Here is a 22,794-nt window from a genome sequence, read left to right as displayed (position 1 = left end):
GGGGTATAAATAAAATTATTATTTATTATTATTATTATTATTATTATTATTATTATTATTATTATTATTTTACAAAGGCCAGCAAAGCAAATTAAATACTTCTTCTGTGGGGTGAGAAAAAAAGGAAGGGACATGTTCACACTCAACCTCTGGTTGTTACCCTGTTCCCTTTTGTTGATCTCCGCTCATGCCATATATTTCATCCCCTTTCCCCAGGTCTATGAGGAATTGCGGGCCACAGGAGCCGCAGCAGCTGAGGCAAAAGCCCGGAGAATTCTGGCAGGTTTGGGCTTCAACCCTGAGATGCAGAACCGGCAGACCAAGAAGTTCTCCGGAGGCTGGCGGATGAGAGTGTCCCTGGCCAGGTAATTGTCAGGTGGGGAGACGTGGAGAAATGGGAGGATCAGCATGACGTATCCTTGAAGTTAATTCGTTTTCATTTGTTGCCCAGTAGCCAATAGTCTCTGGCTAACGGAACAGTTTTAATTGGAAATCCAATACAGCATCATTCAGACTGTGGCACGGGAGTCCAATAAAGCAAGGGGCGAAAGGTCACAGGTGCTAGTAGGTGATGAGTGGTTGTCAACTAAGTTTTCCTCAAAGTAGACGTTAATGGACCTAACCCAGTCATGTCTGCTAATTGCACTGTGTCTCCTATGAGTGTACACCTCGGTGGTATACCACTCATTTTCTCCTGTCACGAGTGGCTTTAGGATAAGGAAGTCCGCCGCTGCCACATTCTGCCTCAAAACGCACTCTGTCTTGCACCACACAATGTAGATCAGGGATTGTCATGGGAGCCAACAGAGCACATTTTGGAATTTTGAGAAAGTGCCGTGGGCACCAGACACAAAATGGCTGCCTTGGCGGTGTGATGTAACACAAAATGGCTGCCACTTTTAAAAGAGCTGAAAATGAGACAGGAGCGCAAGGCGTGCCCCCCCCCCTCCTGTCAATAGGAGGATAGACACCTATATCAGCCACCGCCACTCACCCACAAAGAGATGTTTTATTTGCACCTCTCCTCTGTTCAGAACTGATCAGGCGGCCAGTGTCCACTCCTAGTTGCCAGTGAAATGTGGGCCTGTTTAAGGAGAGGCCAAGCCAGTTTATGCAAACAGGAACTGAGGACGAAGAGCAAATGGCCTCTGTTGCTTGTGTGGTGTTGTTGTTTAGTCATGTCCGACTCTTCGTGACCCCCTGGACCAGAGCACGCCAGACACTCCTGTCTTCCACTGCCTCCCGCAGTTTGGTCAAACACATGCTGGTAGCTTTGAGAACATTGTCTAACCATCTCGTTCTCTGTCGTCCCCTTCTCCTTGTGCCCTCAATCTTTCCCAACATCAGGGTCTTTTGCAGGGAGTCTTCTCTTCTCATGAGGTGGCCAAAATATTGGAGCCTCAACTTTACGACCTGTCCTTCCAGTGAGCACTCAGGGCTGATTTCCTTCAGAATGGAGAGGTTTGATCTTCTTGCAGTCCATGGGACTCTCAAGAGTCTCCTCCAGCACCATAATTCAAAAGCATCAATTCTTCGGCGATCAGCCTTCTTTATGGCCCAGCTTTCACTTCCATACATCACTACTGGGAAAACCATAGCTTTAACTATACGGACCTTTGTTGGCAAGGTGATGTCTCTGCGTTTTAAGATGCTGTCTGTTGCTTGTCCAGGAACAGTTAAACCATCTCACTCAGTATTGTCTACTCTGATTGGCAGCAGCTCTCCAGAGTTTCAGGCACAGTTTTCTCCCTGCCCCACTTGGAGATGCTGGGGGTCCAACCCAGGATCTTCGGCCTTCAAAGTAGATGCACTGCCACCGAGCTATGGCCCTTTGTCATTGCTAACCATGCTCTCCTTTCAGAGCGCTGTTTATGGAGCCCACACTGCTGATGCTCGATGAGCCCACCAACCACTTGGATCTCAACGCCGTCATCTGGCTTAACAAGTAAGTCGCTGCCTCCGTGCACCTGGGGGCATAACAGCAGCTGGGGAGTGTGGGCACCTGCGTGGGTGAACATGCCCGCTTTCCAGTGAAGGGTGGGCAAAGCAGTTTTGGTGCTAGCCTTTTTTCTTTACCTTAATGTCATTCATTTCCATCATCCTGCTTGCCTGATGGACACCACCCTCTGAACGATTTGCAATAAAAGTTTAAAAACCACCAGCATGAACCAAGGAAAACCAACCACGCTGTGCATTGTTTATGACATGCAGACTTAGGCCCTAGCAGGAAATAATAAGGTGCACACGAGCTTTAGTTACTGATTTATTGAACTTATATCTCACCCTTCTTCCCCAGAGAGTCCAGGGCTGCGAACAGATGCACAGTTTGCTGTGTTTGTAAAAACATTTTGAAACGGATTAAAATGCTCTAAAACCCAATTGCAATGAAAAACATCTAACAGCACTTGCGATTAAAATATGTGTCTATGCGTTGATCTCGGGGCAGCCAGGAACAGTATTCTTCAACCACCAGATGCCTGGGCCCACAGGAATATTTTCGAATCCCTCAAAGTTAGTGATGGAGATGGGCACACCTGACTAGAGAAAGCATCATTGCTTCTGAATACCTGTTGCTGGAAACGACAGGAGGGGAGAGAGTCCTTCTGCTCCCGTTCAGCTTGCTGGTTTCCCAGAGGCATCTGGGTATCCACTGGGAGATGCTGGACTAGATGGGCCTTTGACCTGACCCAGCAGGCCACGCTTACGAGGGCATTCAACAACCAGGGAGCCACCACTGAAAAGGCCCTGTTTGGTTTTGCACACGTCACAGGCTTTCCTTGGGCCAGAATTCTTCCCTCTTTGTTAATTTCTCAGCCCCTCCTAATTGCCACCTTACCTACATCCTCCTTTTGCCTCTGTTCCTGATTTCAAAAGAAGGCCTAACCCTGAACATCTGTACATAGAAACCATTGTTGTTGTTTGAATTTATATACTGCCCTAAACCCGGAAGTCTCGGGGCGGTTCACAGAAAAGTTCGACATAAAGACCACAATATATATAATCAAAATAAAAACAGCAACCCAATAACACCCCCCCTAAAAAAAGAGCTACATTTTAAAAGATTATAGGATGCCAATCAGATCGACCAAAGGCCTAGTTAAAAAGGAATTGCCTGGTGCTTAAAGGTGTATAATGAAGGTGCCAGGCGAGCTTCCTTAGGGAGAGCATTCCACAGATGGGGAGCCACTGCAGAGAGGGCCCTGTTCTCGTGCTGCCACCCTCCAGACCTCTCAAGGAGGAGGCACACAAAGGAGGGCCTCAGCAGGTGATCTCAGGGTCCGGGTAGGTTCATATGGAAAGAGGCGGTCCTTGAGGTATTGCGGTCCTGAGCTGCTTAAGGCTTTATAGGTCAAAGCCAGCACTTTGAATTGGGCCTGGAAACTAATTGGTAGCCAGTGCAGTTGGACCAGGATGGGTGTAATATGCTCAAACCATCTTGCTCTGGTGAGTAACCTGGCCGCTGAATTCTGCATCGGCTAAAGTTTCTGAACCGTCTTCAGAGGCAGCCCTACGCATTAACGCATTGCAGTAATCTAACCTTGAGGTTAGCAGAGCATAGACAACAGTAGTTAGGCTATCCCTGTCCAGGTAGGGGCGTAGCTGGGCCACCAGCTGATGGAAGGCGCTCCGGGCTGCTTCTTCCAAAGCAGGCTGGTTCCATTACAAGGAAAATGTACTCACTTTTTAAAAAGCATCTGGTGATGGGTTAAAACTGTGAAAACCCTTCGTTGTCTAACGATTGCTCCACATCCTCTTACAGCTACCTCCAAACATGGAAGAAGACCCTCCTTATTGTCTCTCACGATCAGGGTTTCCTGGACGATGTGTGTACGGATATCATCCATCTGGACATGCAGAAGCTTTTCTACTACCGGGGAAACTACAGTAAGTGCCCACAGAAGCCTCCACATTGGAAGGACTAGGCAGGTTTTTTTGTTGGGGAGGGGCAATGCCATTGCTAGGGTGCTGTTGGGTTTCTTTGCAGGGGGAGTTAAGGAAGTGAAACATCAAGGAAAACTCATTCAATATTGGTCATAAGGTCACTTTGTAGAACTGAAGCTCCCCCCCCCCCCCCAAATCTAGAAAGCCTTCAAGTTAGAGAAATTGGATTTTGACTTTGGACGTTTAAACTTCAAAATTCCTTGGAATTTGAAGGGTTTTAGACTTGTCGGGGCAGCCTTTTCCCTGCACGTTTTTGTGTTGTATGGGTTGTTGTTGTTTTAAAGAGTGTAAAGTATCGAATGACCTAAAAGGCCAGCTTTCAAATACAGTTAGAATCAGAGGGTTGAATCTAGAAGTCGAGTGAATTGAACTGAGCTCAAGGGGTGCTCTCAATGGAGAGGGCCTGATTTTTACCAAGTGCCCAGGCTGCTGTTACTGTTGTACATTTAAACCCTGTCTGAGTCTTTGTGATTGAGGTCTACTTCCAGTTCAGCGTGCGGTACTTCAGAAACTTAGAGGCCCGAAATACCCCTTCTGGGTGGAATGTTGTTAGACTGTGAAATCTCCTTGCCCCAGAGCCATGTCTCCAGAGGCCTCCATTTGTTGCAGATACAACATAAGCTCCTTCCTTTGTTCAAACCGGAGCAAGGACACAGATCTTGTGACTTGGGAGTGGAGTCGCATGACTCCATTTCAGGGCTGCCACTCAATTCCCACGCCTTCCGCCAGGGCAAGGGAGATGGGCATTTTCACAAAGAACTTGGAATGCTGATGTTTGGCAAAACTCATTCTTTCTCTCTCTCTCTCTCTCTCTCTGTTCAATATGTTTTACCTCACGACTTAACTCAGCCAACATATGACCATTTGCTGGGAAGTTCAGAAACGACTCATTAGCAATTTCTTTCCCTTTTCTTTTCCTCCCTTTGCTCTGGCTCCTGATCAAATCAATTTACCTTATTTTTTGCTCTATAAGACTCACTTTTTCTCTCCTAAAAAATAAGAGGAAATGTGTGTGCATCTTATGGAGCGAATGCAGGCTGCGCAGCTATCCCAGAAGCCAGAACAGCAAGAGGGATTGCTGCTTTCACTGCGCAGCGATCCCTCTTGCTGTTCTGGCTTCTGAGATTCAGAATATTTTTTTTCTTGTTTTCCTCTTCCAAAAACTAGGTGCGTCTTGTGGTCTGATGTGTCTTATAGTGCGAAAAATACAGTAAATTCAAGAAAGGGGGAGAATGGGGAATAGCGGGACAGAAACAGAAAACTTCTGTTTTGCCACCAGAATAACTAAATAAATGTATGCAGATATGCTTGTCCAGTAATGAGGTGTCAGAATTCGAACTCCCTTCCCAACTCTATGCAGAGGTGGCTCCATTCTCCCCACTTTTTTAAAATATGGGGGGAGAAATGGGGGCACCCCTCTGGAAGCATGAGGGCTGAAGATTAGGATTCAGTAGATTGGGTGGAATCTTAAAACTCTGGGGTGTTTCAGCCTAACGTGTCTCCAGCCTTTTTTTTTTTTTTTTGCCAATATGCAAGTGCTGAGATAGCAAGACAGTTTTATCAAATGTGCAAATGTATTTTCTAGGATTGAGCAACTGAAACCAGGTTGCTGCTGGTTTTGAGCCCTGGAGCAAAACAAGTCCTTGCTCAGCGACAAGCAGTGACTTGGACCGCATTGGAATCCACTTCCCATGGTCTAGGGGTATCTGCAAAACTAGATTTCCCCATGCCTGACTTTCCCAGGGTGCATTTCCAGGGAGATTTGAATCTCTGTCACCTGTCATTCACAAACCTCTTCTTGGAAGATTTAGTCCATGCGTCCTTATCACCTATAACAGCTAAAAGGGCAACTTGCTCATCTGGTAGCAATATACTTCTGATTAGCAAATACCGATGCCTGCAAGTGTTGGGTGTTATGAAGTGTGTATGCCAACCTGCAGTTCTCACTTGCAGTCCTGACCCACACACACCGCAGATGTTGCAACTAAGCTGGCTTAAACACGTACGCCTGGGTTCCTGCTATGCAGGCTTTTTCAGGGCCAAAATAGAACTTCCAGGCTCAGGTGCTATCTGCGACAGCAAAAAGCTGGGCTCCAAGGAGTGCTTGGTAACATGGTGGAGAGCCATTGCCTCAAGGTCTTTGGTGGCCACAGCTAGACTCCCAATTCAAGACAAGATAGTTCAGATCTCCAAGATGATGTTGAACTACAACTCCCATCATCCCTGGCTATTGGGTGCTGACAGGGTCTGATGAGAGTTGTTGTCCAACAACATGCACCCGATTGGAGAAGGCAGATCCAGGCTGATTGATCCAACCAACGCAGTTCTTAAGAGTTCTCTTCACCCTTCTGCATCTCTCTTCACCCCCCACCCCACCCCAGTGACTTTCAAGAAGATGTATCAGCAGAAACAGAAGGAGCTTCTGAAACAGTACGAGAAGCAAGAGAAGAAACTGAAAGACCTCAAGGCCGGAGGGAAGTCAACAAAGCAGGCAGTAGGTTTCCAGTTTGTATTTTGTCATGGGACCCACAGACTCAGGAGGAACCCCCCCCCCCCCCAAAAAAAATGCGCAGTTAGGTTCTTCTCTGTGGGCTTCCTGGGAGCAGGGCGGTCCAAGGCGGCAGAGCTTTTCCATGAGTTAATCTGTGGAACTACACGCTGCAGTGTTCTTTACAGTGATTAAATAAGCACAACCAAGATGGCACCCTTAGCTTTCTGCGTGGCCTCGGATATTAGGGCAGACTTTTACTCCAGTGGTGGAAGTTGACAGGAGGGGGGTTGGTTCTAGTCTCAGTGGCCCTTCTGAAAAAATGTACACAGTATTGCACTTTTTAATTAAGGGTTTCTGTCTGGTGAGATTAAAAGAGCATAGCGGCCTAGATTGGGCCTGTCAAGAATGCTTGCCAATAATCGGTGTCCCTGTTAACCTGTCTCCCTCTGGCCATCCCCAGGAAAAGCAGACCAAGGAGGCCCTGACCCGAAAGCAGCAGAAGTGCCGTAAGAAGAACCCGGATGAAGAGGCGAGCGAGGTGCCCGAGCTGCTGAAGCGGCCAAAGGAGTACACTGTTAAATTCACCTTTCCAAACCCTCCGCCCCTCAGCCCACCCATTCTGGGCTTGCACGGTACGAGTCTGCCTTAGCAAGGGAGGGTCCATCAGGGAGCAGGGGCAGGCAGTTGTCTGGGTGACTTCGGAAAATCACAAAATCAATGGCATCTATTAGATAGATAGATAAAGTGGTACCTCGGGTTACATACGCTTCAGGTTACAGACGCTTCAAGTTACAGACTCCGCTAACCCAGAAATAGTACCTCGGGTTAAGAACTTTGCTTCAGGATGAAAACAGAAATCGTGCTCTGGCGGGACAGCGGCAGCAGGAGGCCCCATTAGCTAAAGTGCTTCAGGTTAAGAACAGTTTCAGGTTAAGAACGGACCTCCGCAACGAATTACGTACTTAACCCGAGGTACCACTGTAGATAAATAGATAGATATTAATATATGATTATTACTGAAAGATTGAGGGCAGAAGGAGAAGGGGACAACAGAGAACAAGATGGTTCGACAGTGTTCTCGAAGCTACGAACATGAGTTTGACCAAGTTGTGGGAGGCAGTGGAAGACAAGAGTGCCTGGTGTGCTCTGGTCCATGGGGTCACGAAGAGTCGGATGCAACTAAACGACTAAACAACAACAACATTTATGAATTACCTTTCACATGCGTCTCAATATACTATGAAAACGGCTAAGTTCTCATAACAAGAGTGTTTTGCTTCTAGATACAGTGGTACCTTGGTTCTTGAACTTAATCAGTTCCAGGAGTCCGTTCGACTCCCAAAACCATTCGAAAACCAAGGCGCAACTTCTGATTGGCTGCAGGAACTTTCTGCACTCAATCGGAAGCTGCGTCAGACCTTCGGCTTCCGAAAACCATTCACAAACCGGAACACTTCTGGGTTTGTGGCATTCGGGAGACGACTTGTTCGACAGCTAAGCCGTTTGAGAACCAAGGTACCACTGTAGTTTTAAGAGGCAATCATTGTAACTGATAGCTACAACAATATATTACAGCAATAGCACATAAGAACATACATGAAATGGACTTGTACTATAACGAAAGCAAAACAGGCTTGCATAGCTAGAACGAGCCACTAAGACCAAAACATACTTTTAATTGTGAAGCTGCGTCTAAAAAGAAACACTATTGTTGAGATCTCCAGATTCTATTTTGTTCCATTGCTTCTTCAAAACTAACTTAGAAATAATAATAAATTAATATATTTATTGAGAATAGCACGCACACACAATTTATTTCCACAGTTTCCTACAACACAGTGACTACATTTAGAAATATTTCCTTCCCTGTAGCCCACTCTCCTCCTTTTTCCCTCCTGTAGGTGTGGACTTCTGTTATGAGGGACAGAAGCCTCTTTTCAAAAATTTGGACTTTGGGATTGACATGGAATCTCGAAGTAAGTGATTTTGGGGTCAGGGGCAGTGAATAAGTCCTTCTAAGAAACTTGTATGCCTCTTGTTTACTGAACGAGAAATCCACCTCAGCGTGCTGGCTACATGATGTCCTTTGAAACCGTCATAGTTCCTTCCAGATGTTGTTGGACTCCATCTCCCATCAGCCCAGGCCATCATAGCTAAAGGTTGGAAGTCTAGCAACATCTGGAGCCACACTTGCTTATCCCCGTTTTAACGTCTTCCAGTGTTTTATATTTTATTCTTGAGAGTTCCCTTCTCAAGTCTGTCTGCCTCAGCTCTTGAGAGCAGGCCACGGGGAGGATCTTCTGAAAGCATCGCCTGCCACGCAGGGATCTCAAAGTTGACTCTGCTTTTCTCTTCTCTCCCCTCAGTCTGTATCGTGGGTCCCAACGGCGTTGGGAAAAGTACGCTGCTGTTGCTGTTAACGGGTAAATTGACGCCGGTAAGTGAACCCTGCCCCTCTTTCCCCATTTTGGGCTTCCTTGGGTTCTTTTTATCATCCCGCTTTGTTCCTGAGATGGCCTCCCTTTTCTGCTTGTCCTCCCTCCACCACATGCCTCTGCTGATCCCGCCAGGAATGTGTGTCCCATTTCTGCTCAGGCAGCGAGAAGGGCTGCTCTAGGTGTGTCCTCAAATTCAGCCCCCCTTGGTGCATGAATTGGGCCACTCCATTGCTGGGGAGCAAGGGGTGAGCTGCAGGACCCATCTGTGGATGGCCACGTGTTTATTTAGTAGATTCATATACCACTTTTTGACTATAGAGTCCTTTAAGCAACATTTATAAAAGCGCTACAGGTACACCAAGGACCATGTGCTCACAAAACAACCGTCCCTGCTGAAACAGGAACTGGCATCAGGGGTTCCTTCCTGCAGGGCAAGTGGTGTTTCTTGGCCCTGTGGTGGGAACAGGGCGGTCTGGCTGGAGCAGGCCCAGCTGTTATCTACTCCTGCTCACCTCCTGTGAATCTGGGGCCTTCTGCAAGAGCATTTAACCTTGGGCTCTGCTTTGCAGCCAGCAAGCTCTCTCCTACCCAGGTTTGTAGGCCTAGACCTGAGGAGTTTAACTGCTGAGCAAACATCTATCCCAAGAGCTGTCCAACGCAAAATTTTAATCAAAAGAACAGTAGGGTGTTTGTGTGTGTGTGTTTTGGTGGCCCATACGGGGACCAAAAGAACAGTAGGTGTTGGTCAAATCCAGGCAAACTCTTATCACTGCTGCTCAAATGTCCCTCTTGCATCTTAACCAGGCACAAAATCATTCCTTTCCATTTTGCACAATCCCAAAATAGGCTGCCTTTTGTTGTGTTTGTGTGTTTTGGTTTCACAAGTTCATTCACAGAAAAATATTCTTGCAAATATTAAAATTTAACACAAATATTCTTTCAAATCCTAGGACTTCCCTCCTCCCCTCTGTGGTTTCATTAAAAAACTTTCCCAACTGCAGATTATAAGTCCATCCAGTTTACAGTCTACAGTTATATCCAAAGTCTATATATCATTGCAATAGTCGAATAGTTTCATCTGCCGGTCCGCCCTCATAGGTATCTTATCATCTTTCCAGCTCTGGGCAAGCAACATCCTTGCAGGTGGCATTTTGGCCCTGCTGAATCCGATCTTTTCAAGCACTTATTTCATCTGGTTGTATCTCAGGGAAGGTCATTAGACCCTTGGACTACACTCTTAACTTGTTTTTGTTTCTGTTTTCATCCTTCCAGACAAGAGGGGAAATGAGAAAAAACCACAGGCTGGTAAGTACCCGTGGCAATACAGCAGGGAATGTGGAATGACATTTTGAGGGGGGGGGGAGCGGTTCACATCTGGAATAGCAAAGCAAGCCTGTCACTCCAAATGGAAGGATCTTTGTCCTGCTGGAAGCTGGTTTGTTCCAAGAAACCATGAAAACAAATAGTTTATGTCTTCACTGATAAGACACATATGACAGAGGGACTTCCTACCTTTGCTTTTAAGAAGCTGCTGGGAGGCAGAAGGTCCTGGGGTTGAATGTGAGAGGCCCTGGAATAATTTCTTTCTTTTATGTTGGCTATTACATTTCTTCCCCGCCTCTCCTCCAAGAAGCTCGTGGATGTTGGGATTTCATTCTCTCATTGCTGGATCATGTGATCCTTATTTGCATTCCTTACTGCTGGAAGTGTATGGAACAGACACTGAACTTCTGTTCTTTGTGCTTTAGCTTTCTGCTCTTTGTTCTCTGCTCTCGGACAGAGACACTGCTCACACTAGCCATGTTTGTTCTTTTGATTTGCTGTAAATAAGTTTTCGTGACACCGCATACCCTACGCAGCCTCACTTCTTGCTGAAACTCTGCTATAGGGTGCCCACAGGTCCACTGGATGTGGGTCGCAATTCTCCTGCGTACAGGGGATGTACGCATAATGGATGCATCTCTCCAAGAGTGGTCTGCTGAAAAATCAGTGCAGAGCAATGGGATCTCATAATAATAATAATAATAATAATAATAATAATAATAATAATAATAATAAAAATAAATTTATTTATATCCCGCCCTCCCCAGCCGAAGCCGGGCTCAGAGCGGCTAACAAGAAGTAAGAATAGCACAGTGTACATAAAATCACACAGTCGATTAATTAAAATACATTCTAAAATCAATTCAGAATCAAATTAATGGCAACTATTGGGCTAGAGCTCTATGAGGATTACAGAAGGAGAGAGGGGGTCAGACTGTGCCCTGGCCAAAGGCCTGGTGGAATAGCTCTGTCTTGCAGGCCCTGCGGAAAGATGTCAAGTCCCTCTCCTCTGTCCAGAGGTGCCAGGAACATATGGCTGAGCTCGCACAGCACCTCAGTGTGGCACCCTTTTAAACTGGTTAAGGGAGTGGGGGGTAGTAGTAGTAGTAGTAATATATCTTATTTATTTATAGCTTATTTATACCCCGCCCATCTGGCTGCGTTTCCCAAACAACTCTGGGTGGCTCCCAACAGAATATCAAAAACTCATAAAAACAGTTTTTTAAAAAAACTTCCCTAAGCAGGGCTGCCTTCAGGTGTCTTCTAAACGTCAGATAGTTGTTCATTTCCTTGACATCGAATAGGAGGGTATTTGACAGGGCAGGCCACACAACCGGACGGGTGACATTTCCCTTTGCAGGATGAAACACCTGTCCTTTTCTCTCCTGGCAGAAAATCGGGTTCTTCAACCAGCAGTATGCCGACCAGCTGAATATGCAGGAAACGGCGACAGAGTACCTGCAGCGCAACTTCAACCTGCCCTACCAGGATGCCCGCAAATGCCTGGGGCGGTTTGGCCTAGAGAGCCATGCCCATACCATCCAGATCTGCAAGCTCTCTGGTATATAAAGTAATAATATAGTGGTACCTCGGGTGACAAACACTTCGGGTAGTACCTTGGGTTGAGAACTTTACCTCAGGATGAACTTTACCTCAGGATGGTTCCCAACAGAATATTAAAAACACGATGAAACATCAAACATTAAAAACTTCTCTAAACAGGGCTGCCTTCAGATGTCTTCTAAAAGTCAGATTGTTGTTTGTTTCCTTGACATCTGACGGGAGGGCGCCACCACCAAGAAGGCCCTCTGCCTGGTTCCCTGTAACTTCACTTCTCACAGTGAGGGAGCCACCAGAAGGCCCTCTGCGCTGAACCTCTGTGTCTGGGCAGAACGATGGGGGTGGAGACGCTCCTTCAGGTACACTGGGCCGAGGCTGTTTAGGGCTTTAAAGGTCAGCATCAGCACTTTGAATTGTGCTCAGAAACGGACTCTCTCGGGAGTGGGGAGGAGGAGGAAGAAAAGGAGGAGCCTTAGGGCAGGGTGGGCTGGAGAACGAAGGGTTGCCATGAAGAGTTTCCCTGCTTGGCCTTCGTTGCTCGTGCTCCACCTTGGGCTGGAGAAATGGGAAGTGGGCGGCTTTCAGGGACTGATATTTAACAGCTTTTAGAAAAGGACTAGGGCTCGTGGAATCATAGGGACCCTGAGGGCTATCTATGCCAACCCCTTGCAATGCAGGGATCTCTGGTAAAGCATGCATATAAGAAATGGTCATCCTTGCAGGGCTAAACAGCTGTGACCCCACCCATTGTCCTTATTTAGCTGCCCTCAGTGCTGTGGATGAAAGATCTTACCTGCCCCAGCTTTGGCAAAGCTGTTTCCCTACCTCCAATGTCAAAGGTGGTGTGCCTCTGAAAACCATCTGCAAGTGGGGAGATTGCTCCTGCTTGCACTCTTCCCTGGCTCCTGTGAGAACAGGGTGCTGGACTAGATGGGCACTTCTGAGGTTCCTATTCATAGAGGGAGCATCTCACATTCATTGTCTCTCTTCTGTTTTGTACTTCCTTCTAGGGGGACAGAAAGCCCGCGTGGTCTTTGCTGAACTCGCTTGTAGGGAACCAGATGTCCTCATTTTGGTGAGTCCCACACATAACTCCTTGAAGAAGAGGGGCGGCGTATGGGATATATCTTGTAAGATTGTGATAGTTATCTCATTACTACAAAATAGCAATAAATTTGAACCTAATCAATCTTGGAGCACTGGGATTGTTCCCCGAGGTAAAGGTAAAGGGACCCCTGACCATTAGGTCCAGTCGTGGCCGACTCTGGGGTTGCGGCGCTCATCTTGCTTTATTGGCCGAGGGAGCCGGCGTACAGCTTCCGGGTCATGTGGCCAGCATGGCTAAGCCGCTTCTGGCGAACCAGAGCAGCGCATGGAAATGCCGTTTACCGTCCCGACGAAGCAGTACCTATTTGTCTACTTGCACTTTGACGTGCTTTTGAACTGCTAGGAGCAGGGACCGAGCAACGGGAGCTCACCCCGTCGCGGGGATTCGAACCGCTGACCTTCTGATCAGCAAGTCCTAGGCTCTGTGGTTTAACCCACAGCGCCACCCGTGTCCTAGCTCCACCCGAGGAATTGCCACAATAAGACCTGCCTTCCTCCCCTCCCCTTCCTTCCTTCCTTCCTTCCTTCCTTCCTTCCTTCCTTCCTTCCTTCCCTCCTCTCCTTGCTTCCCTCCTCTCCTTGCTTGCTTGCTTCCTTCCTTCCTTCCCTGTCTCTTAATGAAAGGATGGTAATCCTTGGTGCACCTTCCTCCAGTTCTATTTCTCTTTTCTTCACAACCCCATTCAGCTACCCTCTGATTCAGATCCTGAGCTAATCTTTAAGGGCCTAAAAGCACTTTCCTGAGTCTGCATTGGCTTCCGGTTGCTAATGCTTGGAAACCCAGCAAGGCTGCTTTCTGAAATCTGCCCAGTACTACAAAGATTCTTGCTGCTGCAGAACCTGGGAGCCGAAAGCATCCTTCTCCAACCCCCCTACCCGACCCCCCACCACTGTAGAGCAATGTAAATCCAAGAGACTGTCCCTGTCCCCACCCCCATGCACTTCATCCTCTTTTTGTGACTTTTCTTGGCCCCCCCAGGATGAACCGACAAATAACCTGGATATTGAGTCAATCGATGCCTTGGGCGATGCCATCAACGAGTATAAAGGAGGTGAGTGAAACATCTGGAGAGCACTGGGTTGGGGAAGGCCGTTCTAAAGAGCATATGGATTATGTTTCCTACATTCGGAATGATCACTTTGCAGCTGGGGTCACTTCTAGACCCTGCATTTGAAGCCCATTTCAAGCATATTTACGCACACAGGCTTCTCCCCTGTGAATCCTGGGAGCTGTCGTTTGTGGAGGGTGATGGGAATTGTAGTTCTGCAGGGGTGAACTACAGTTCCCAGGATTCTTTGGGGGAAGCCGTGACTGCTAAAGTGGTAGATGTGTGCTTTGAAAGCATGGTGCAGATGTGACTGAAGACACCATACATGCAGCAGAACTGCCAACAAAGTTGATTCAGGACAAGAGGGGAAAGAGATTTAGTCCCCCAGAGTTTTGTAGCTGAAACGGAACTTGCTGCCTTGCGATCGCTGTTTTTAACAAGAATTAGACAAACCTACAGGAGAGGCTAGATCTAGCAATAAGGACCAAGGATAGCTAAGTGAAACCTCCATGTTCAGAGGCAGTAGTAGTTTTTGGCATCCGTCTGTCTCGAGAAATGGAGTGCTCCTCTGGGGGTGAAATCAAACAGCACCAAAGTGTATATCTCTGAATACTCGGTGCTTGGGACAGGGGGCAGCTTTCTTTATGCCCTGTTTTGTAAGTTTCCCAGAAGTGTCTGGCTGAGAAATGCTGTACAGTGGTACCTTGGTTCTCAAACTTAATCCGTTCCAGAAGTCCGTTCCAAAACTAAAGCGTTCCAAAACCAAGGCGCGCTTTCTCATAGAAAGTAATGCAAAATGGATTAATCCGTTCCAGACTTTTAAAAACACCCCCTAAAACAGCAATTTAACATGAATTCTACTATCTAACGAGACCATTGAGCCATAAAATGAAAGCAATAATCAATGTACTGTACTATAAAATAAACAAGACAGTACTGTAGATGATAAAAATATTATTATTTTTTTCTTACCTGCACTGATGATAAGTCATTGTTTGGATGGGGGGCTTTTATCCATTTCCGCGGTCACACATTCTATCAATCAGTAGCTGAACTGGGTTCCACACAGTCACAAAAACAAATTAACCGAAAAAGCCACAAAAACACAAAATAAATAGCAAAAGCGCCAAACTTAATCCATTCCGGAAGTCCATTTGACTTCCAAAATGTTTGAAAATCAAGGCGCAGCTTCTGATTGGTGCAGGTGCCCCAGAAACAATAGCCGACAGCCACATCAGATGTTTGGCTTCCGAAAAAACATTTGGAAACTAGAACACTTACTTCCAGGCTTACAGGTTTGGGAACAAAGGCATTTGAGAACCAAGGTACCACTGTATTAGACAGACCTTTAGACCCAGTCTAGTTGCATCTGGGCATGGACTCCAAGTTCCAATGTGGCACTTGTTAGCTATTTTTCTGAGTCATGCAGAGCGATGCAGCAGTTTCACCCTCAAAGCCCTAGTGATGAAGTAGACCTCACACACAAGATTTTGAAGACGACTCTTCACCTGCAGGATGGCAAATATTAACAAGCAGTATTGTATATGCATATCAAGTCCGATACAATGTGTTTCTCTCTCCCTTGAGCCCAAGAGAGGGTCTTCTTGCTTTCAAAACTCCTTTATAGCAGTGCGTAAGTTAGCAGTCCATAGCTTGTCTGTCCTCACAAACTCCTCCAGACATAGCGTCTGCTTGAAGTTTCCGTATTCAGTGAAACAGCCGGCTAACCGCCAACTCCAACCCTTCCTATCTAACAGACACACACACACACACACACACACACACACACTCACACACTTTTAAAGGGAGTTAACAAATTGACACAGCAATGATTCCACGTTTCTTTCTATCTATCTATCTATCTATCTATCTATCTATCTATCATCTATCTATCTATATTTTATACATTTATTTGCATTTCATACATTCTTCCTTTTTTGACAAAGTAATAATCATAAATGAATGAGAATTAAAATGTGCACCCCACCACTGAGACCATTCCATTGTAACAATCCAACCTCCCAAAATTTCAACACCTCTAGCGATGGTTTGACCCGTTTCTGTTTTAACAATACAATTTCTGCAAACAACCCTCCATATCTCCTCAAAATCCTTTTTCCTGAATATTGTGGGTGGGGTGGGGGCGGTTTGCGGCAAGTGGAATCTTCTTAGAGCACAATGTGCTAACTGTCCCACCTCTTTCCCCCTTCCAGCCGTGATCGTTGTGAGCCACGACGCCCGGCTTATCACTGAGACCAACTGCCACCTTTGGGTGGTGGAAGACCGCTCTGTCAACCAGATAGATGGCGACTTCGAAGACTACAAGCGTGAAGTGCTGGAGGCCTTGGGCGAAGTCCTGGTCAATCGGCCCCGGGAATGAGGATGAAAGAGGCGGAGCCTCTTCGGTGTAGGCCCCGCCTCCCTTGGTTTTCCTAGCAGAACTTCCTCCCTTTCCTCGAGAAGCAGGACTCTATTTATCTGACCGCTGAGGGAGGAAAGAGTGAGCATTGAGAAGGAGCTAACAGCTCCATCTTACTCTTCCCTCTCCACCACCAGCAGGAAAGTTAAAAATGTTTGAGGAGGTTGAAAAAGTGTGGGTGGGTCTCCCAGCGGCTTGTTGTCCCCGCCCCCAAGGCTGGCATTTTGGTGTCATTTTTACAGATCTCCTCTCTCTTTTTCCTCCCACCGTACACTTAATAAATTAAAATGTGAAATATGCTTTTGCCTGATGGGCTGCCTTTGTATTTATTTATGTATATAGATGTGTATATATGTCAGCACATCGAAAAACAAGTGCTGTGATGGAAACATAATTGCACAGTTTACAACAATGCATCAGATAATGAGTCGCTAAGATTATAATCAAGATGATCAATATCTCTGAATAAACAAGGAAGAAAGCAACATGCTTCATACATTTAATACAGTTCATAGAAGAGCCTACTCAGTATCTTTCCCCTGTTTATGTACTTAAAATCTTTTGTTTAAGGCAAATCATATTCATCTTAGAATCATAAAGTTGGAAGGGACCTTGGCGGTCATCTATTCCAACCCCCTGCAGTGCAGGAATATGCAGCTGTCCCATACGGGAATCGAACCTGAGACCTTGGTGTTATCAGCACCACGCTCTAGCCAACAGAGCTATCTATGCGATTGCAAACAGGTTTAGTTTTTTTTTAATTCTGGAGAATAGGGAGTGAGAAGGTGGGAACAAGTTGGTTGAGCAAGGGGAAGGATGCAGGCAAGTGTTTCCCCACCATCACTGCCTCCTTTGAGGGCGAGGCCTCTAAGCAGTTTTAAAGTCCTGCTTCCTAGCACTAGAGTTGCCAATGTGGTGCCCATGTGCCCGCAGGCCCCCCCCCCGAAATTTCGCTTGAAGCAAGCATTCTGTTGTAGCCAGTAGCCAACCGGTTGCAATGTGTGGGGTACCCATGGCAGCTTCCTCTCATTTGCAGATGTGCCTCCCCCCAAAAAAAGCTTGGTGGCCCTAGTGCATGCCGTGATACAGTACAGTGGTGCCCTGCAAGACGAATGCCTCGCAAGACGGAAAACTCGCTAGACGAAAGAGTTTTCCGTTTTGGAGGTGCTTCGCAAAACGAATTTCCTATGGGCTTGCTTTGCAAGACGAAAACCTCTTGCGAGTTCCTGCGGGGTTTTTTCCCTTTTTTCGATACGATACGATACGATACCTTTATTGTCCCTTTATTGTCATTGTCCCTTGCGGAACAATGAAATTTAAAAACTACATAAAACTACCACAAAACTACATAAAACTACATAAAACATTCAAAAACCCCTAAAAAAAACTCTAAAACCCCATTTTAAAATACACTATACTACAGAGACCCCTTATGCTGCGTTTAGAACCAGAATTGCATTAGCATAGAAACTGTTCTTCAGGCGGCTAGTCCTGGCCTTTATAACCCTATACCTTCTTCCAGAAGGCAGAAGCTGAAAGAGATCATTTCCGGGGTGTGTACTATCATGTGCTATCTCTGCCGCTTTCTTATGGCACCTGGCAGCATAGATTTGATTTCCCCCTTTTTCTAAGCCGCTTATCCGATAAGCCGCTAAAAGCCGCTAAACCGCTAATAGCGCTAAGCCGCTAAGCCGTCAATGGGCTTGCTTCACAAGACGAAGAAACCGCTAGACGAAGAGACTCGCGGAACGGATTCTTTTCGTCTTGCGAGGCACCACTGTATTTGCCAGTTGGAGACCCTTAGCTCAGTTTGCAAAGGCCAGGGGTGGACAGGCTTTGGTCTTCATGGATATATGATTGCACAAATGGGCATCTCAGCAAGTTGAACTGAAGACTAAGGTGCTGCTGAGGACATGCTGAGCTAGTCAGTGTTGTTTCCAAAACAGAATCTTCTGCCTTTCCACACACAAATCCACTTCTGATCTTACCCCACCTTTGCTTCAGCAGCCTAAGTGCACTAACCCTAATCTACACAGGTAACAGGATGGGGTGATACACCCCCAAAAGAGACACCTGTAACAGGCAAATAACAGCCCTATCTGCTTCTTTCCTCCCAGCCACTATGAATCATAGAATTGCAGAGTTCAAAGGGACCCCAGGGGTCATCTACTCCAACCCACTGCCATGCAGGAATCTCAGCTTGTTTAGTCCATGCACACACAAATGTTTCAGGGTAGTTGCCATGCAGTAGCTAAGGCGTCTTTACTGTTGAATTGCTCATTGCAATAAAATTTCAATCTAGATTTTAAAAAACCCAACAACACGGCTTTATTTAACATTGAGATAAAAGGATAACACAGAATTAAGAGGCTTGTGATACATTTTGGAAGCATTAAATGTAATAAGAGAACGAATAGATCATAAGCACAAATGTCTCCAACAAGCATTGACTCGGCAAGTTACCAAATACACGAGTTGTCCCGAGCGCTTTTGCTTGTTAGGGTTGTCTCTGTGGTTAAAAATACAAAACGCCTCTTCCTTGTGACAATAGAGCTGCAAAGGCCTACTTAATGCACTCTGCTTCCATAAGGCAGTGGAAGAAAGCAGGAAAATGCTACCTTGCAATGTGCCTGACCCTAAGGAAATGGTGAAATATGCAAGAAGAAGCTAATCCTATCTGACGACAGGTGGCTGATTTTGAGCACCAAGCATGGATATGTCTGAAATGGCTAGAAAACACTCTTGCAGGGACATGCTCCAAACCTTGTGACAACAACCTTGTGTAAACTCTGGTGCAGGTACCAAGATGGAAAAGAAGGGTTGGGCTGTGGAAACTTTTCGTGGCTGTGTAGAAGAGGGAACGTTGTCAGGTGCAGTTCTGGGGATGTCCTGGGATGAACAAGCGCTACCTGCTAAAATTCTCTTCTTCTTTCACACTGTTCTTGAAGCCACAAGACCCGCCATCCTCATGTTGCACCCTTGGTGCAAGGTTAGTGCTCTCTCTTGTTAGAGCGTTTAGCTTTGACTTATCCTAGCAAGCTGCTTAACAATTAGAATGTACCTAGAAGCCCGGCAAAGAAAGGTACTTATTTTGAAGGCCTATTTACCTTAAAAGCCATTGTTCCTGCGGAACTCGAATCAGGCTCAAAAGTGTATCGGAAAGGAATCTGTGGTTTGCAACTAAACAACTCTCGGAGTGACGTCTGCTCCAAGGACAGCGTTTTCAAGCCTTTGCTGCTTGTCTCAATCTCCAAAGTCTTTCAACTGAATGATTCAGTCACATGAAACCTGCATTCCGTTGTTGTGAAGTTTTTTTTCCTTTTCCTAATTTACTCGTGGTGCCTTGTAATTAATGCCAGCACAATGAATGTTTAGAAGCCAGGCTAAATTTGCATTGCTAACCTAAGATGCTGTCTAGGGCAAAGTTTGCATGCCTTTCATATTCCCCACCACTTCCACTTTCTAGCCACAATTTGGTGTATTTGTCTGGCAAGAGGTGCCCTATCAACATTCTCCACCCTTCTCCGAGAGAAGCAAACTATATTGTGCAGAACGAAGCAGACACAGGCAAGTTTGCCGGTAATTTTTTTTTCTTCATCAGGCGACAAAAATGGATCAACATAAGCTCTGGGCTGTGGTACAGCTTCCTCATTTTAACAGTTCAATGAGAATTGGATAAAATAAGCTCTAGAAACAATTTAGGCATACGAATGATATCAACAAATTAAGCAAATTATACAGAAAGCTTAAATCAGGGGTCAGCAAACTTTTTCAGCAGGGGGCTGGTCCACTGTCCCTCAGACCTTGTGGGGGGGCCAGACTATATTTTGGGGAAAAAAGAAAAGAACGAATTCCTATGCCCCCAAAATAACCCAGAGATGCATTTTAAATAAAAGGACACATTCTACTCATGTAAAAACACGCTGATTCCCGGACTGTCTGCAGGCCAGATTGAGAAGCCGACTGTGCCGGATCTGGCCCCTGGGCCTTAGGTTGCCTACCGATGACTTATATTATGAAACTCAGGAAGGAATTCAAGGCTATGCGTATTGTTTATCTTTACCTGATGAAAGGATCTCCCCCCTTTCTCTTGCACTCTGTTCCAGAGGTTCTCCCAACTCCCCCCCCCCACCAAGCACAAGCAAATGCACAGGGAGGGGAGCCTGTTGCCATAGTGGAACGTCTTCTGTGGGCTCCCATTGGTGGGGCTTGTTGGTTGAATCTAGCCCTCAGAAGTGAACTGAAGATTTGAAATTGAAATGACCTCATGATGCCGTAAAGCAGGGGTAGCCAATGTAGTGCCCTTCAGATGTTGCCTGATCATCCTGGACCATTAGCCATGTTGGCTGGGACTTATGGAAGTTGGGTTCCAACAATATAAGGAGCATCATGTAGGATTTACCTGTAGATTCTACCATAGATGATAAGCAACCTGAAACCCTCCAGATGAGCTCTAAAGCCCCAAGTTTCCCCATCCATGCCCATTGCAGCTGCCTCACAACTAAAACTTTTCCTAGCAGCCCCCAGCTGGCAACTGTAACATGTAGGGAAGGCGCTATGGACCATTCATGGTCCTACAACAAATTACTCCTTTGTTGTTAACATCTTTCTCCAGAAGAACTCGTACAGGGTCTCGAACTGGTAAATTTACAGGGCCAGACTGGCTTTTAGCAGAGCAGCACTTTAGGTCTTCCAATTGTTCCAGGCCTAGGTTTATTTCTGAGCCATCATGGTGCTACCTGCCTGTTTGGAACAGCTCACACATTTTGCCCAGGTCAAGACATTTTGCTGCCTGAGGCAGTGAACAAGACAATGCCCTCCCTGTTCTAAGTACCAAAGCCAACTAATGCTGGCACCTGAATCCTATTAGGAATGGGACAGCATCACCACCGCAGTGGCTATCTTCCGGGATGCAGATCAAATCAGCTCTGTCAAAGCTCATACCTGAGCCAGGGATCTCACTCTGCTTAAGGGTAGAGTCAGCCATTCTTTTGCCAGTGGTAGAGAATTACTGCCACCTTAAATTCACATATATATATTCTGAAAGTCTGCTTTAAGTAGCTTAGGAGCCATAGGACCGACTGCCACATACCCATCACTGTTTAATCTACACATTATTTGTTGCATTCAGCCTATCCTGCAAAACTTTTGAGGACGAAAAGCCACCTCTGTATAGCTACCTGAGATAAACTGCTTCCACCAAGGATGATGTTAATGTCACTGGCTTTACAATGTCGTGTCCTGCCATCAGTAGATATTGCCCCAAAATTGATGAAATACCTAGTTTTGTAGCTCTGCAGTTTCAGGTTTGGTGAGAAATGGGAAAACCCCTTTCAGAAAACAAGCTAACTATGCCCAGATCACATCCTTGACATTGGCATTATGGAAGTTAATGCCTGCACATTAAGAAATGGATGTGGAAATTATCAGAAGATTAGAAAGGCTTCATGTTTAGTGAAGACAACACACAGGCCAAGACAGTGGGTCTCTTCAAACTACAGCAGGTCTGGGGAAACCTGTAGGCCTCTCTACAAGTTTCTGAGACTCACAACAACAGCCAGGGATGACGGATGCCAAGCTGCATGATGGTGCCTGGCCTATATGGCACAGAGGAGTCAACCCCAACTTGCCTGGCTCAACTTCAGAGGAAACTTTTAAAATTCTCAGCACTCTACAACAAACTTGTTTTAGCAAACATGCAAAAAAGGGGCAACCTAAATGAAGCAACTGTGTGTGGAAAAATAACAGCGGGTGTGTGTTCACTAACAGCGGGGGAAAGCAAGCAGGGACACTTGACAGAGTTGTATAAAAATACATTGTATGAAGAAAGTGGATTGAGATAAGCTTTTCTTCTCGTAATACAGTGGTACCTTGGTTTGCAAACAGTCTGGTTTTGGATTACAAACACGCCAAACCCAGAAGTGTGCGTCCTAGTTTGCAAACTTTCTCTGGATTATAACTCAATTTTTTTGGATTACAAACCAATTTTTTTTGGAAGCCCCATTGGCGAAAGCACGCCTTGGGTTACAACCTGTTTTGGTTTATGAACGGACCTCCGGAACGGATTATGGTTGTAAATCAAGGTACCACTTTACTAGAAACTAGGCTCACTGGTAGTAGATTTGGGACAGATAGAAGGTTCAGAGTACTTTGCTGGGGAACTAGATAGTTCCTAGAGAATGTAATCGCTTTCATCTGCTGCATGTGGGCTTGCAGGAACTGAAGGCTGGAGATGTGTCTCTGGTTTGCTGGAGCAAGACTCTTTTACCATTTTCTTTTGCAAAAGAAACACTCTTGGACAGATGGTTCCATGAGAGCACCCCTCAAGCCAGCCTATGCTGGAGAATTGGCTGGTTCAGGTAATAATTCAAAACCATTTACCCCTTTCCCCCTCAAGCCCTGCTTCAATGAATACAATGTAATTTATTTGCCAGGGAAAAGAACAGCCAGCCCAGACGACAAGGG

The 22,794-nt window shown here is 46.1% G+C and overlaps 1 protein-coding gene across 3 annotated transcripts in view; it reads left to right on the top strand.

Annotated features, from left to right (window-relative positions):
* Window positions 1-16,639, top strand: part of ABCF1 (ATP binding cassette subfamily F member 1) — a 41,007-nt gene extending 24,368 nt beyond the window's left edge. For all 3 annotated transcript variants that reach the window (XM_079959714.1, XM_079959713.1, XM_079959712.1), the window contains exons 17-28: window positions 217-365; window positions 1,862-1,945; window positions 3,761-3,885; window positions 6,324-6,436; window positions 6,894-7,065; window positions 8,335-8,409; window positions 8,800-8,870; window positions 10,144-10,176; window positions 11,587-11,755; window positions 12,765-12,829; window positions 13,841-13,913; window positions 16,124-16,639. In XM_079959714.1, the coding sequence (XP_079815840.1) occupies window positions 217-365; window positions 1,862-1,945; window positions 3,761-3,885; window positions 6,324-6,436; window positions 6,894-7,065; window positions 8,335-8,409; window positions 8,800-8,870; window positions 10,144-10,176; window positions 11,587-11,755; window positions 12,765-12,829; window positions 13,841-13,913; window positions 16,124-16,290 (1,296 nt within the window). In that variant the 3' untranslated portion in view covers window positions 16,291-16,639. The remainder of the gene's footprint in view (window positions 1-216; window positions 366-1,861; window positions 1,946-3,760; window positions 3,886-6,323; window positions 6,437-6,893; window positions 7,066-8,334; window positions 8,410-8,799; window positions 8,871-10,143; window positions 10,177-11,586; window positions 11,756-12,764; window positions 12,830-13,840; window positions 13,914-16,123) is intronic.
* Window positions 16,640-22,794: the final 6,155 nt, after the last annotated feature.

Source organism: Podarcis cretensis (genome assembly GCF_951804945.1).
Source record: "Podarcis cretensis genome assembly, chromosome: 2".
NCBI lineage: Eukaryota > Metazoa > Chordata > Lepidosauria > Squamata > Lacertidae > Podarcis > Podarcis cretensis.
Note: the sequence above shows the minus strand (reverse complement) of the source record. Positions and strands in the feature narration are given on the sequence as shown.